The following is a 14,148-nucleotide window of genomic DNA, read 5'->3' as shown; positions in this document are numbered from 1 at the left end:
TCCTGCAGGAGAGAAGATGCGTCCTGTTAAGTGCAGCGCCTTGAGCACCTTTCCCTGCACGAGGGGATCTCCTCAGCCTGGCTTAACAGACATCGGCAGAACAAGAAGAGGAGCGAGAGGGAAGCTGGATTCCTAGTCGCCTTTCCTGCCTCCTCCCTAGGCTCAAAAGCGTTGCGAGGTTCTAGGTTGCGAGAGAAGAAGGGGGGAAGGAGAACGGTCAGTTGAAGGGAAGCCTCTCCAATTGCTGGCGTTTGTTTCTCTGCCAGCCCGGATTTCCAAAAGCGGGGGTGGGGGTGGGGGTGGGAAGAGATAGAGAAACTCATACAGAGTGATAGACAGAGGGTGTGAGAGAGACAGAAGAGACACAGTGATACACAGAGAGATAGGAAGAGATTGGGGGAGAAAGATAGAGAGGGTGAGATAAATAGAGAAAGAGAGAGAGTGATCGTGTGTGTGTTGCTCTCTCGCTCCCTGCTACTATGCCTCTTCTCACTGTCGGAAAGCCCTGTTGTCCTGCTTGCTCTCTTTTGGGCTTTTTGCCAGCTTTTTTTTTCTCCTTCCTTTTGGAAAGCCGAGCTAGTGGAGCAATGAATGAAACCTCCTCCTGCTCATCTTCCCAGTCCCACCACAGGAGAGGGGAAGGGGAGGGAAGCCTCCACCGCAGGTTGTGCTCATTGCTTCACCAGCCCGGCTTTCCAAAAGGAAGAAAAGTCTGAAAGTGAGCAGGCAGGGCAGCTTTCTGACTGTGAGAAGAGGTACAAAGCCAGGGAGTAAGAGAGAATCACACAGAGAGAGAGAGAGAGAGAGAGAGAGAGAGACATAGAGGGAGGAGAGAAAGAGAAATAAAAGAGACAGTCAAAGGGAGATAGAGATAAAGAGATGAGGGAGAAAGATACACAGAGAGGGAGATAGAGGGAGAAAAATGGGAGGGAGAGACAGACAGAAATGGAGTTACCCTTACCATAGAAAACATGGAGCCACAAAACCTGGGTAGGAGTGACTGGGGAGTGGGTGTCATGTGACTGGGTGGGAGTGAGTATAATTGAGTTGGCCATGCCCACCCGGTTTTTGTGTCACAAATGCTCTTTGAGTGTTTAAGGTTGCCGGGCCCTGGTCTACAGCAACTAAGCTTATAACTTCCTTAGTGACAGAAGTTCCTGAAGAGCATGTTGAGTAAAAGATGTTAGCCGATAGGTAGATGATAGAGATTATGAAGGAATGGGAGTATGTGTGTGAAAAATCAAAGACCAAATCAAGCTAAAACCAAGATAAATAATAAGTAGGACAAGACTTCCATGTTTCTACAAAAAGAAAAGGAATGTTGAAGAAACTAGTCAGTCTGAAATGAGCAGAGATTACTGGTGGAAGGGAAAACACGGTTTTAGTTTTCATTTTCTCTGAAGTGATATGATTTGTTTACGTTATAAATATATATTCAAACAGTTGTTCAGAGAATGTGTGTAGTACAAAGGTGGTAATGTATTGTGCATTTCTTGTAGAGAGAAAATTAAGAGTTGGATTAAAGAGCAGGCTCACAAATTTGTGGAACGTTATTTTAGTTCGGAGAATATGGATGGAAGTAACCCTGCACTAAATGTGTTACAGAGACTTTGCACTGCAACTGAACAACTCAACCTTCAGGTTAGGATATCTTTTTCATCTGCCTTTGAATAAAAGAGTAAGTTTGGTTGGGGGACAATTAAGGACTATGCTGCTTAAACTGTACATCTTGGTTGAGTAAAAATGTTTAATGCACATAGGTTTGCTTTGGAAAAGATAAATTTCAAAACTTGGATTTTCCTGCTTGTCGTTTTTTTGCTGAAGAAAGATGATGATATGTTGTCATATCAATTTCATTCAAATAATTATTAACGCTATAATTACCAGCTTTTTGTTTTTAATTCTAAGATGTAATTTTGTAATTATATTACTAAGCACAATTGACCATAAACTAGTGCCTAAGCGCAATCTTTGAATGTGTGAATTTAATATTACAAAGAGAAGTAACTTGGACTGATCGGGACTGAGTACATAATGGTTGTTATGGAATTGTCATTCCAGTTAATGATCCAGTAGGAAGATGTGCATGTCCATGGAAGGCCAAGCTTTCTCTTCAGGGAAATATAGCTGAATAGACACATCGTATGTTTGAAATACAGTAGAAATTTATATTTGAGTAAATGTTGGATTTAATCACCAGCCAATTAAATATTATTTTCCCTAGCAATATGTATCTTCAAGTAATTGAATATTTAAAAAGGTCAACCAATGGGAGAATTTAGTTTTGAAACTAAACATACAAGCAACTATTACTTTAAGCCTTTCAAAACAGTTGTACTTATTTCATGGTACAAATAGTCGGCGTTTAGTGATTGCTTTGTACAGCTGCTGTTTGCAGTTGCAACAGTAATATGAAAGTAACTTTGCAACTAATCCTCACATTCAATGGTGGACTTTTACCAATACGGCTAATTGTGCACATGCAGAGAAACAAGAAACCTCGCCAAAAGCGCCCACACCCTGTGCGAGAGTTTGCTACCTGTATAAATGCCGGAAGCAAAATTGCGCTCAATCCTGCACTTACGCTTCAGAGCCGTGGAGCTGTGCACAATTAGCCGTTCCGGCAGCTGCCCACCACAGCTCATGTTTATTATTACATTTTTGTACCACCCATCTCACTGATAGAGTGTGCCCTTTTCAGGTCTGTAAAGCAAAGGAAAGCTGAAGTAACAATGTAAACATCATTTCAGTTAGTGACCACTCTGATTTACAACCAAATTGCTGGTCCCCATTGTGGTTGCTGAATGATGACTTCCTATAGTACAATGTATTCATACTCATGCAAATGGTGATGGTCTTCTAGCTTAGAAATTGTTTCTGCAGACATAGTCTTGTTGCTTTGCTTTCTACTAAACATAAAGCTGCTTTAATGATTTGTTAAAGATATAGGCCCCATGCATTGCAAAACACCTTGTTCAGATGCTTTGCACAGCCTTGTTAGTTAATAGATCTGATATCTCTATTTAATTCAGCCCTTGAGTGATAAAATTATTTCATAATTTTGTAAGAGTAGCTCTTAATAAGAGAGCTGTTTTAAGTGGTCTTCATATTTTTATCCTCTAATTTGTAATAGTAGCTATCCGTACAGGTATAATTGATCATGTACTAATTAGTGAGCAATGGATGAATCAAAATTTCAGGATTCACAAATAATGGGTACTGATGAATTTAATAAGCCATAGTGGAAACAATGAAACTGTTACGAAAGTAAAAGGGAAATAAGAAATGCAGTTTGGTCCTTATTGTTTGGTGCCTCAGTCAGTCAGAAGAAAACATTTTGTGTCTGCTTGTGTGTGTCAGAGTTTCACTTGGATGGCTCCCAGGAAGTGTTTTGAACATAAATATTTCAAGCAACCTATCTATGTGGGTCAATGCATTGCATGAGTGTATTGTAGTACATCTTTCTTTCATTTCTGTTTTTAACTACCTGGTTCTGTTGAATAGTTCCAATACTACTAAGCCTTGTTCTTATATAGAAATTATTTCTTTCAGGCGGATGGTGGAGTTGAGTGCCTTGTAGAAATCCGTAGTATAGTCTCTGAGTCTGATGTCTCTTCATTTGAGATCCAGCACAGTGGGTTTATGAAGCAGCTGCTGCTTTACTTGACATCAAAGGGTGAAAAAGATGTTGTAAGCAGAGATGTCAGATTGAAAAGGTTCCTTCATGTTTTTTTCTCTTCTCCTGTAAGTATTCATGTATTCTTCAGTGTTATAGGGGTCTTTTCATTCCAGTGTATATTGTCTACTCTGTAATAAATCTTTTGAATATACTAAAGACATTTCTGCCGGATAAACATGCTAGTTATTTTATCCCAGTAAATGCTCGACAACCAAATTATGAAATATAGTTTGATGCTAACCTCTCCTACAAAGAAAAGTGTCTGAGTTTTCTATTTGCTATATAAATTCTTCAATTTAATGATTGAGGCAGTTAAGAGATTAAATAAAATACAATTACACTGCTCTTGGTGCACTATAATTATCAGAGTTGTACTGTCTTGAATATTTGGAATATAATTTCCGTATTGTCCAAAGAAGTAAAATAATATTGTATTTTTTAATTTCAATTGCTCATTAAGAGCTGTATCAATTCAATTCAGTGGTCCCTTTCAAATACAGTAGTACCTCTAGATATGAGCTGCTCCACATGCGAATATTCCAAGATACGAGCCACGAGGGGAGAGAAATTTCTTTTCGAGACCCAAGCTCAAATTCGGGATACGAGCCGAGCGTCCACTAGGTGACGCAAGAATCCTTGCTTCTGTTCTGGTTATCTCGGCAGGGAAAAACAAAGGCAAAAGGCATTTGTTCCAGATACGAGTTGTTCGACATACAAGCTCCCTTCTGGAACGAATTCAACTCGTATCTAGAGGTACTACTGTATATAATTCTGTTCCATTTCTGTTTGTCCATTTGGATTACCTAAATGTTGACTTGTCCAAGCTTTGTGATTTTTACATAGTGGGAATTTTTTTTACTTTTACAGCTCCCTGGAGAAGAAACCGTTGGAAGATTAGAACCTTTAGAAACTGCACCTTTGTTAGCATTGGTCCATAAAATGAATAATTGTCTTAGTCAGATGGAGCAATTTCCAGTAAAAGTCCATGACTTTCCAAGTGGAAATGGAACGGGGAGCAGGTAAGAATTAATGCCCAGGTAAACTTATTTGTATTCCTTGTAGCATGTTTTTTGTATTATGAATTCTGCACAGGTAAAATTATATGCTATATGGTGTTTATTGTTTCTTTTCTTAAATACTAAACATATTTCCAAATTAGTGGAAAATCTTAAACAGTTCTGTGTAGAAGTTGCAAGAATATGAGATTTATGCAACTCCAGCACCCTAATCTGGCATGATGCATGAACTTCAGTTGTCGGAATATGATTTGCCCATTTCATCTACCGCACTTCACACTTTTGCCTCCAAAATAGTCTTCCTCAACCTTTTGAAAAAGTGGTTGAGTGTGTGTGTATATCCATATAAGAGAGAAGGAAAATTTATCAGCAGCAAAAGTGAATTTGATACAATTTATAATGGGTGAGACATTACAGGATAGTTCTATTTTTTTTAAAAAAAGTTTATTAAATATATACACATTAAAAAAGACAGTACATAATCATTTCACTTCTATTACATATTAGTGCTATATTGTACAGTGTCTTGGGTTAAACATAAAAAAGAAGAGACAACAACGACAACAAACAAAAACAACAAAATGTGACAATGATAAATAGAAAAAAAAAGAAAAAGTATAAAGAATAAAGAGAAAAGAAAAAAAATACATATAATTGTTATTATATGTACCAGATAGTTCTATAACCAAACTGTATTGACCAAATATGGTAGGATAATTCTAGGTAAATACAGAACATTATATGAACCATATATAACATGTAATCGTGCCTTGTTCATTTATGAAAGAATAGATTTTCATAACCTATTTTATATACACACACACACACATATATATATACACAGTATATTATAGGTAGAAATTCAAGACTTTTCTAGTTTCAAGTCTTTTGAAATAGATGCACTTTAGAAAGAATGATTTTTTAAACCAACAATCATGCCATTTTTGTTAATCGGCAGTAAAGTGTTTTCCCAGAAAAACTGTACTGTAAGGCTAACGCAGTATCATTACTTCAGTTTCAAGTTGCATTGTACCTCTGGTATTTTAATCAAGGCATGTTCTGGTTGTTTAATTTTCATAGGAGTTCATGTTCATGAACTACTAAAGATTGTACTTGGTATTTAGAGAAAACAACTCTTTGTTTGAATTTAGTTCAAGTAGATTAAATCTATAATATTATTCCATATAGTTGGTCTTCTTTTGATATTCTGAGAACAAACCTCTTTGCTCCTGGTTGTTTCTAGTTGTTATCTATGGTTTGAGTAATTTATTTGTGGAATAATTGCAAAGGTATTATCCCTAAAGGTGTTTCTGGTTCTTCATGTGTGGTTTCTGTGCATTACTTATATGGGCTGTGTGAATCTTTTATTGCTGATGAAAATTTTCCTGGGGAACTATGCCAGTATTGGCATGCATGAAAACAATCTCTTCCTGTTCATTCTTTTTGTGCCACTTAGTAGTTGGTTAATTGTTGAGGATATTCCTTTTTTATCTAATTGTCTCTATAGCCAAGAAATTCATTCATTGATTTTGTTTTCAAAGATAGAGTACAGTAGAATTTATTGGCTTCTTAATTGGTATCTTTAGCTTGTTGAACACCTTGTAGCTTGTGGATTAATATAATCAAGCTTAGTATGTTAGTACGGTGGCTCCCTCCTTCCCCTGGAACAGTTAGCTCCATGGCTTCCGCCATATCTGCCTCTCCCCAGCAGCACTGGAATGTTCTGACCCTCTGCCACCCCAGAGATAGGTGCCCCCTCCCCTCCTGCCTCTCCAGCGTCAGGTGTGCCAAGAATTTCATTCATGCCATATCCATTCACCTCATACATACCATAGCCCCACCCACCCACCCCATCCCATCCACCCACCCCATCCCATCCACCACTACTTTCCCACTCCATCCAATCCCAAGCATCCATCACTAAAATTACCCCCCAATAAATTAGTTAAAAAGTGTATAAGATTTAAAAATTAATTTAAAAAGGTTAACCAGTCAATTACGAGTCAAACTGAGACAATCATACAATTAAGATTAGTTAGTATAAAAATGAGTTCTTAAATCAATAGTTCAAAATTCATCAGTCAATCAGTCAATCCAGTTCAGGGTGATAATAGTGTCTTCTATAAATCCTTTAAGTCTGATTGTGTTATAGGATCTTCCACTAGGGGCGCAGTTCTCCAATGGTATTCAAAAGGGAATAGATGGAAGGGGGTGAGGAGGGGGGAGATGACAAAGCAAAGATCTTAACATTATCTAATACCCCCAATTTGGCTGGCCTTTGATGGTCTTCAGCAATTCAATTTCCATTGTTCACTCTCCCCCAACTCTGGCCGCTCTGTTCTTTCAGTCCAATCCCGGCCAATGTTCCGCTCCACAGGGCAGCTCCAACTCGTCTCAGTCTCCTTCCTGCATGTTCCGGCCATCCATCTCCTTCATCCCCCTTGGCACCAGTAGCTCTCACTTACTTTCATCGTACAGGGGACTGGGCCACCAGCTGGTATCCTTAGCTCCTCCGTTCTCCGCAAATGACCTCCGGTTCCAAGAGCTGACCGCTCACACCGGCCTGCACCCTCGGAGTCCTCAGTCTCACAAAGCAGGTAGATTTGTCCCGGCCTCGGCGTGGCCTCCGCTCCGTCATCTCGGCACCTCTGTCGCTTCAGCACCAGTCACTCTCACTTCCTGGTATCTGGCTGAGAGGGTCACTAAGAGGGTCAGTTTGTTCCCCGGGTTGTTCTCCACTCACTTCTCTCCAGCTCTCTCTCCACCTCAGCATTCGGCGTCCGGGAGCAGCCGCCATCTTTCATTCCCCAACTGATCACCCAGGCAATTTCTCGGGGCTATTGTCCCTGGCGCCACACAAAGCAACACAACAGCATTCGGTTTTAATCCACCAAGCACGGAGGGAATCAGACAATGTCTGGTCTGGATTGACTCATTTTTGATGATCTTTGCTATTGTCTCAGAGGAGCGGTGAATCCTCCATCTCCTCACCGCTCGCACCGGAACCGGAAAATGCTTTCCATTCACAATCTCAATTGTTGATCATTCCTGACTCTAAAAAATCCTAGTTTTTTAGAGTCAAGAACGATCAACAATTGAGATAGCTATGGAAGGTTTTTGATAGGCTTTATTGCAGGTGCAAACCCTGTATACGTGAATGTGCGGATGCCAACTAAAAGATTTATAGTTATAAATAAGCAACCTGTCTTTCTGCCTCTTATTTTTACAAGAGGAAAATTATAGTATAAAAATGGTAGAATACATGATATATGAAAATCCATATGGATTATGAGAATAAGATGCAAGAGGCACCATATAAATATCAAACAAATTTCTTAAATTAGTTTGCCTTTGAAGTTATAGTCTAAATGCTTTCTTTGTTTTTGTTTTATTCTAACTTTTCAAAAGAAAATTCTGATTGTTTCTGTCAATTGATAAATCATTTTTGATGTTAGTGACCATCATAATTTTCTTAACTGATATCCTAAATTCCTAAAACAACCTGCTACTATTTTAGGAATTCACCTAATTAAAAATACACCATAGTAGCTTTTGGGAAATGCTAGCTTTTAAATGAAGTGGCTATCAGCTTCATTGGATATTCTTGTATCTTCTATCATACTGTGGCATCTGTAGGAATTGTGGGAAAATGAAAGTTTGTGTTGATTTTAGACTAGATTGATGAAAATCTACAGAATATTTTCTGTAATTTGAACTAAAAATAATAACCTGTTAAACAATTACCTAACATATTTGTATGCTTGGACATTAAGATTAAAACTAACAATGGGATGTCTACTGAATAATGTCTATTTTCTTCTAATAGTGCATTGTGCACTATTCTACATATTTATTCAAAAGGAAGTAACACTTTTTAATCGGTCTTGCCCTGGGTAAGATTGTATGAAGGTGCTACTTTAATCAATTTAAACTACAGTATCTTGAACAGCACCTTGCTATAGTTTGAAATCAAATGAAAGATATGACGTGGTCTTATCTGAATTCTGAATGACAAATTAAAGTACCTGTAATCTTACCAGTGTAATCTATCTAGCCAATGCAAAAGATGAATTATTTTAATTATTATAATGAATTGATTGTATGAAACTAAAAATAGAATAACTGTAGCAACGTTTTTCATAAATTATCTTGAGTTTTTCTCTTAACAGAGGATCACAAGCTTTAAAATTTTTCAACACACATCAGTTGAAATGCCAGCTGCAAAGACACCCAGATTGTGCTAATGTGAAACAGTGGAAAGGAGGACCTGTGAAGATAGATCCTCTAGCGTTGGTACAAGCCATTGAACGATACCTTGTAGTTAGAGGTATTTTATTCTTGTTATGAGTCACTACCACTGTATGATCACAATTGTATAATATTTCTAGTTGTGTTTTGAAGAGCTCAATTTTTACATACTGTATTACAACCCACTTAGTTAAAAGTTTTAAGCAGCCTATCCAAGGTTTCTTTGCAATGACAAAGAAGTCATTGTAATGACAAAGAAGTCTAGTCCCTATTGCAGTGATGGGGAACCTCTTTTGGTTCACGTGCCAAAAGGATTCTGTGTGTGTGTGGTAGCATGCATGCACGTGCCCAGATCCTTTTCCTCCTCCCTCCATACATGCGCACCCACTCTGCGCGGCCCCCTGCACATATGCACAGATCTTTTTGAAGCCTGCTACATGAAAAAAATGCCCAAACGGGCAAACCGGAAGTTCGGGAAAATGCACTTCCCGTTTGCTGTTGTGCTGTTTTTTGCACTCTGGAGTGTTCAGGGAAGCTTCCTAAAGCCTCCAGAGTGCAAAAAACAGTGCAACAACAAAAAATTGGAAAATGCACTTCCGGTTTTCCCATTGTGCTGTTTTTTTTGTACTCCGGCAGATTCAGGAAAATTCCCTGAACCTTCTGGAGTGCAAAAAACAGAACAATGGCAAACCAGAAGTGTATTTTTCCGAACTTCCAGTTTGTCTGTTTTTTTTTTGTCTCTGGCCAAAAAACGCTTTCTCTGAAGCGTCCAGAGAACGAAACAGCCTTTCCTAAGGCTGAAAATCAGCTAGCCAGCAGGCGCATGCACACTGGAGCTGAAACATGGCAAAGTCTTGCATACCTTCCGATATGGCTTCACATGCCACCTGCGGCACATGTGCCGTAAGTTTGTTATCGCGGCCCTATTGCATCAGTACTCAATGGTTATATATCTAGCTATTTGAGTAATACTTATAAGAACAGTTTGGTTTGCCCACTCCAGATGGTCTGATCATATATAGTGCAGAATCAGGAATATGTTAATCAGCTAATATGGACAAATAATTGACGGATATTTTTTATTAATACTCAAGTTCATTTTTTTCATATATACTTTTCCGTCATAGATCAGCTACAGTTTATTGTTGGATTATTAAGATTGCATGTGTTATATGAGGCAAGGAACATTTCCAGTATGATAAGACAACTTTTCCTGCCCAAATTATTCCATGCTTGTGGGATACACAACTGATGATTCAGAATGATAACTATTTCCTATGCGACAGTTGCTGTCTATCTGGTAGTTCTGATAGAAACTAGACAACCTGTTACTCTTTGGGACATCAGCATAGCTTCAAATTTATTTGAAAAATTCTTAAAAAGTCAGGGAAATATCAGAAATGTATCTACTTAAAAATAGGTCATATTAAACTGTGTAGCAGAATCAAACATCAGGGTTTGACCGCAGGAAATGTTTGATGACATTTGTTATTGTATAATAAATTTTTATAATAGTTTTTTTGTTACAAAATGTTCTATAAAATTCATCAAATTTCAATTCCAGTGGGAGTTTATGGCTCCAAACTTTATAGACACATTCTGTAATTGAACTCATTTGAGGTACCTTGGTTCAAAATGTTTTGCCCTGTGATGCAACATTTCATCCCAGTGGAAGGTTACAGGCATGTAAGTTTTAGTAATACAGTGATACCTCATCTTACGAACTTAATTGGTTCTGGGACGAGGTTTGTAAGGTGAAAAGTTTGTAAGATGAAACAATGTTTCCCATAGGAATCAATAGAAAAGCGATTAATGCGTGCAAGCCCAAAACTCACCCCTTTTGCCAGCCGAAGCACCCGTTTTTGCGCTGCTGGGATTCCCCTGCAGCATCGCAAAAACATGGAAGTTCGGAGGTGGGGTTTCCCATGGAAGGGAGCCTTGGGAATCCCAGCAGCGCAAAAACGGGCACTTCGCTGGCAACAGAAGTCCAGAGGCGGGGCATCCCAGTGGCGGCGGCTTGGGTTTGTAAGTGAAAATAGTTTGGAAGAAGAGGCAAAAAAATCTTAAACCGGGTTTGTATCTCAAAAAGTTTGTATGACGAGGGGTTTGTAAGATGAGGTATTGCTGTACATAGAGTTATAATAGAGGTATATCCATTAGTTTATGCAAGCCCATATCTTAGTAAGGTGTAAAATAAAGGTGATTGGATAACTTAGAAAGGTATTTATTTATATATGCACACATACATTATTACTTCTATAGTATAAGCAAAAATGATAAACAAGGTTATTCCAGATCCAGATCCATAGGAAGTGCTTGATAGATAGACAAAAATGCCAAGCCCAGTTTAAACATCAGGCTGAATGTGTGACCAACCATAATAATTGATTGAGAAAAAATTATTGGTAAAAAATTATAAAATACCAAAATTCTGGGAGATACAGATCAAAGTTATATATCTATTAAAGATATGTCCATTGTTATACCAATTCTTATTGGAGTCCTCAAAGCATAACGAACTTCCTCTATATCTCAAAATATTGAATTTATCTGATAGTAACACCCTAAAAATTACCCTGCATAGAAATGCCTAGATTTTTAATGGTACTTAAGTACCATCACAGGTGTTTGGTAAGGACTTGAATTATTAGGTTTCCACCAGACCTAGATGGTAAATCTAACTTTAGATTGCCCACACATAATAATTTTAAACTATAACACCAGAGGTGGGCTGCTAATGTGGAACGGTGACGTGTGCTCGCCCCCATGTCTCTGAGTGTTCACGGGTGCACCTGCGTGTCTGCATGCGATTTCTCTACCTGCCCAGTGCAGTAGCAGAATTGCGCTGGATTCCACTAGTACTCAGAGCCACGGGGGCAAGCACACGGCACCGTTCCATCTTAGCAGCCCACCTCTGCATAACACCCACCCTACCACTTATCCCAGAAGAAGCTTGCTGGTAACTCTTCCCATGCCTAAAGCACACAGCTTTAATTGTCCTTTCTTAGATCCCTTAGTACTTTATGTAGAAGCTTCTTGGTAAGATTCTTGGCACTCCCATGCTAAATTATTCTTTCTGTAATGGGTTTTTTGAGATAGAATATTATATTGTGATTTAGCATTAAATAATAGTTTTTAAAAGCCAAGGCAATTTTCCCTTTCTCTGCTTCCTCCATTGAAGAAAAAAAATCTATAAACATAAGAGCATAAAATATACTTTGCAGTTTCTATAATTATTTTAAAAGCATTCTTTCTTTTTGAAGATCCAGTGCACATTCTGTTTGTTTATTTTAGGTTATGGCAGAGTGAGAGAAGATGATGAAGATAGTGATGATGATGGATCAGATGAAGAAATAGATGAATCTCTGGTAAGATACTGTTCAGTGTATAATTCTGTTTCGCATTTTCAAAAGTTGTTTTTAAAGGTGTTTCCCCCCCCCCCCCCTCCGCACATCTGCTTTTTTGAAATAGGCTGCTCAGTTCCTAAATTCAGGGAACGTGAGACACCGTCTTCAATTCTATATTGGGGATCATCTCCTGCCATACAACATGACAGTTTATCAAGCAGTTAGACAATTTAGTTTGCAAGCTGAAGAAGAGAGGGAGTCTACAGATGATGAAAGTAACCCATTGGGAAGAGCTGGTATATGGACTAAAACTCATACCATTTGGTGAGTCAAAAGAAAAGATCTGTGACAGTTCTCATGTAAATCTGATGAAAATATATATTAAAATATTTTGAACTAATTTCAATTACTCTTAATTGCTAGTTAACATGATAAAATGGAGGGGAGTAGGTTGGGTCAGATTTTAAAACCTTCTGAAAGGTTTAATCTAGTGCAAAAATCTGGAAATTTGTTTGAATTTATGTGAGTATAGGGATTAGCTTCAATTTATTTCATCCATTCCCAACAGGGAAAAATATTCTGGCATAGTTTGGCATTATAGAGGCTAAATGAACAATAGACATTAAAACTACTGTTTGTCTCCTGGTGAAAGGAAATTGGGAGACCTTTTACTGCATTTTGTTTAAAAAACAAGATTGAATGTTTCACATGAATACTGATGACTCTTCAATGAGGTGAAAATATGACACACATTTCCTCTGAAATAATATTTTTAAAATTTATAATCACTGTAGAAGTAGGTTTATTTATTATTGTTTTATTTCTGTCCCACCTTCCACCAGAACTTTAAGATAACATATAAACTCTCAGTTCCAATTACACACACTACATTTTTAGATAAGTGGAGTTTACCATTTCAAATCCCACATTAAGTTTCAATAGTTAATGTGGATTTGTAGTTGGATCTCCTTGAGGGCCAGTTCAGTTTTTAATAATTCCTCTCTTTTTTCAATGCTGATCTTTTTGGCTATACTGTAATATTATATCTAGAGGTTAGTATGAAATGGTTATTTCTTCATACGTGGAAGAGAATTGGAAATGGACAATATGGGCCTCCTTGGTGGTTGAACTACTAACCTCTTTAAACAGAAAAATAGAATGAGATTTTTTATCCTCCAGTAGACATTTGATAAGAATATCTTTTGGCACTTTGGAATCTTGTTAATTTTGTTAGGCCTTTAAAGCCCTTCATGGCACTGGACCAGAATATCTCCGAGACCGCCTGCTGCTGCACGAATCCCAGCGACCGATTAGGTCCCACAGAGTGGGCCTTCTCCGGGTCCCGTCAACTAAACAATGTCGGTTGGCGGGCCCCAGGGGAAGAGCCTTCTCTGTGGCGGCCCCGGCCCTCTGGAACCAACTCCCCCTGGAGATTAGAACTGCCCCTACCCTCCTTGCCTTCCGTAAGCTCCTTAAGACCCACCTGTGTCGTCAGGCATGGGGGAACTAAGACATCTCCCCCGGGCATATATAATTTATGAATGGTATGTGTGCATGTATGTGAGTTTAGAAAATGGGATTTTTAAAAATGTTTTTAGTATAAATTTAGATTTGTTATAAATTGTTTTTTGCACTTTGTTGTGAGCCGCCCCGAGTCTGCGGAGAGGGGCGGCATACAAATCTAAATAAACAAACAAACAAATAAATAAATAAATAAATAAATGGAAAACTACATCTGAACCGTTTTCATAAAAACTGCTTGGATATATCTGTATAGTAGAATATGGTTCCCAGATGTATACTTATGTTAAATCCATTAGTTATGTAAACAAAGGCCTTTAAATGGACAAGGAGGTCC

The 14,148-nt window shown here is 38.2% G+C and overlaps 1 protein-coding gene across 3 annotated transcripts in view; it reads left to right on the top strand.

The window, feature by feature from the left end:
- The window catches only part of TRIP12 (thyroid hormone receptor interactor 12), a 106,241-nt gene that overhangs the window by 79,230 nt on the left and 12,863 nt on the right, over positions 1 to 14,148 (top strand). For 2 of the 3 annotated variants that reach the window (XM_070753336.1, XM_070753337.1), the window contains exons 24-29: positions 1,500 to 1,641; positions 3,553 to 3,744; positions 4,547 to 4,698; positions 8,850 to 9,022; positions 12,238 to 12,311; positions 12,415 to 12,614. In XM_070753336.1, the coding sequence (XP_070609437.1) occupies positions 1,500 to 1,641; positions 3,553 to 3,744; positions 4,547 to 4,698; positions 8,850 to 9,022; positions 12,238 to 12,311; positions 12,415 to 12,614 (933 nt within the window). The remainder of the gene's footprint in view (positions 1 to 1,499; positions 1,642 to 3,552; positions 3,745 to 4,546; positions 4,699 to 8,849; positions 9,023 to 12,237; positions 12,312 to 12,414; positions 12,615 to 14,148) is intronic. The other variant, XM_070753338.1, reaches the window with a different exon arrangement.

The sequence above is a fragment of the Erythrolamprus reginae genome, chromosome 5 (genome assembly GCF_031021105.1).
Source record: "Erythrolamprus reginae isolate rEryReg1 chromosome 5, rEryReg1.hap1, whole genome shotgun sequence".
NCBI lineage: Eukaryota > Metazoa > Chordata > Lepidosauria > Squamata > Dipsadidae > Erythrolamprus > Erythrolamprus reginae.
This window is presented reverse-complemented; position numbering and strand designations above follow the sequence as displayed.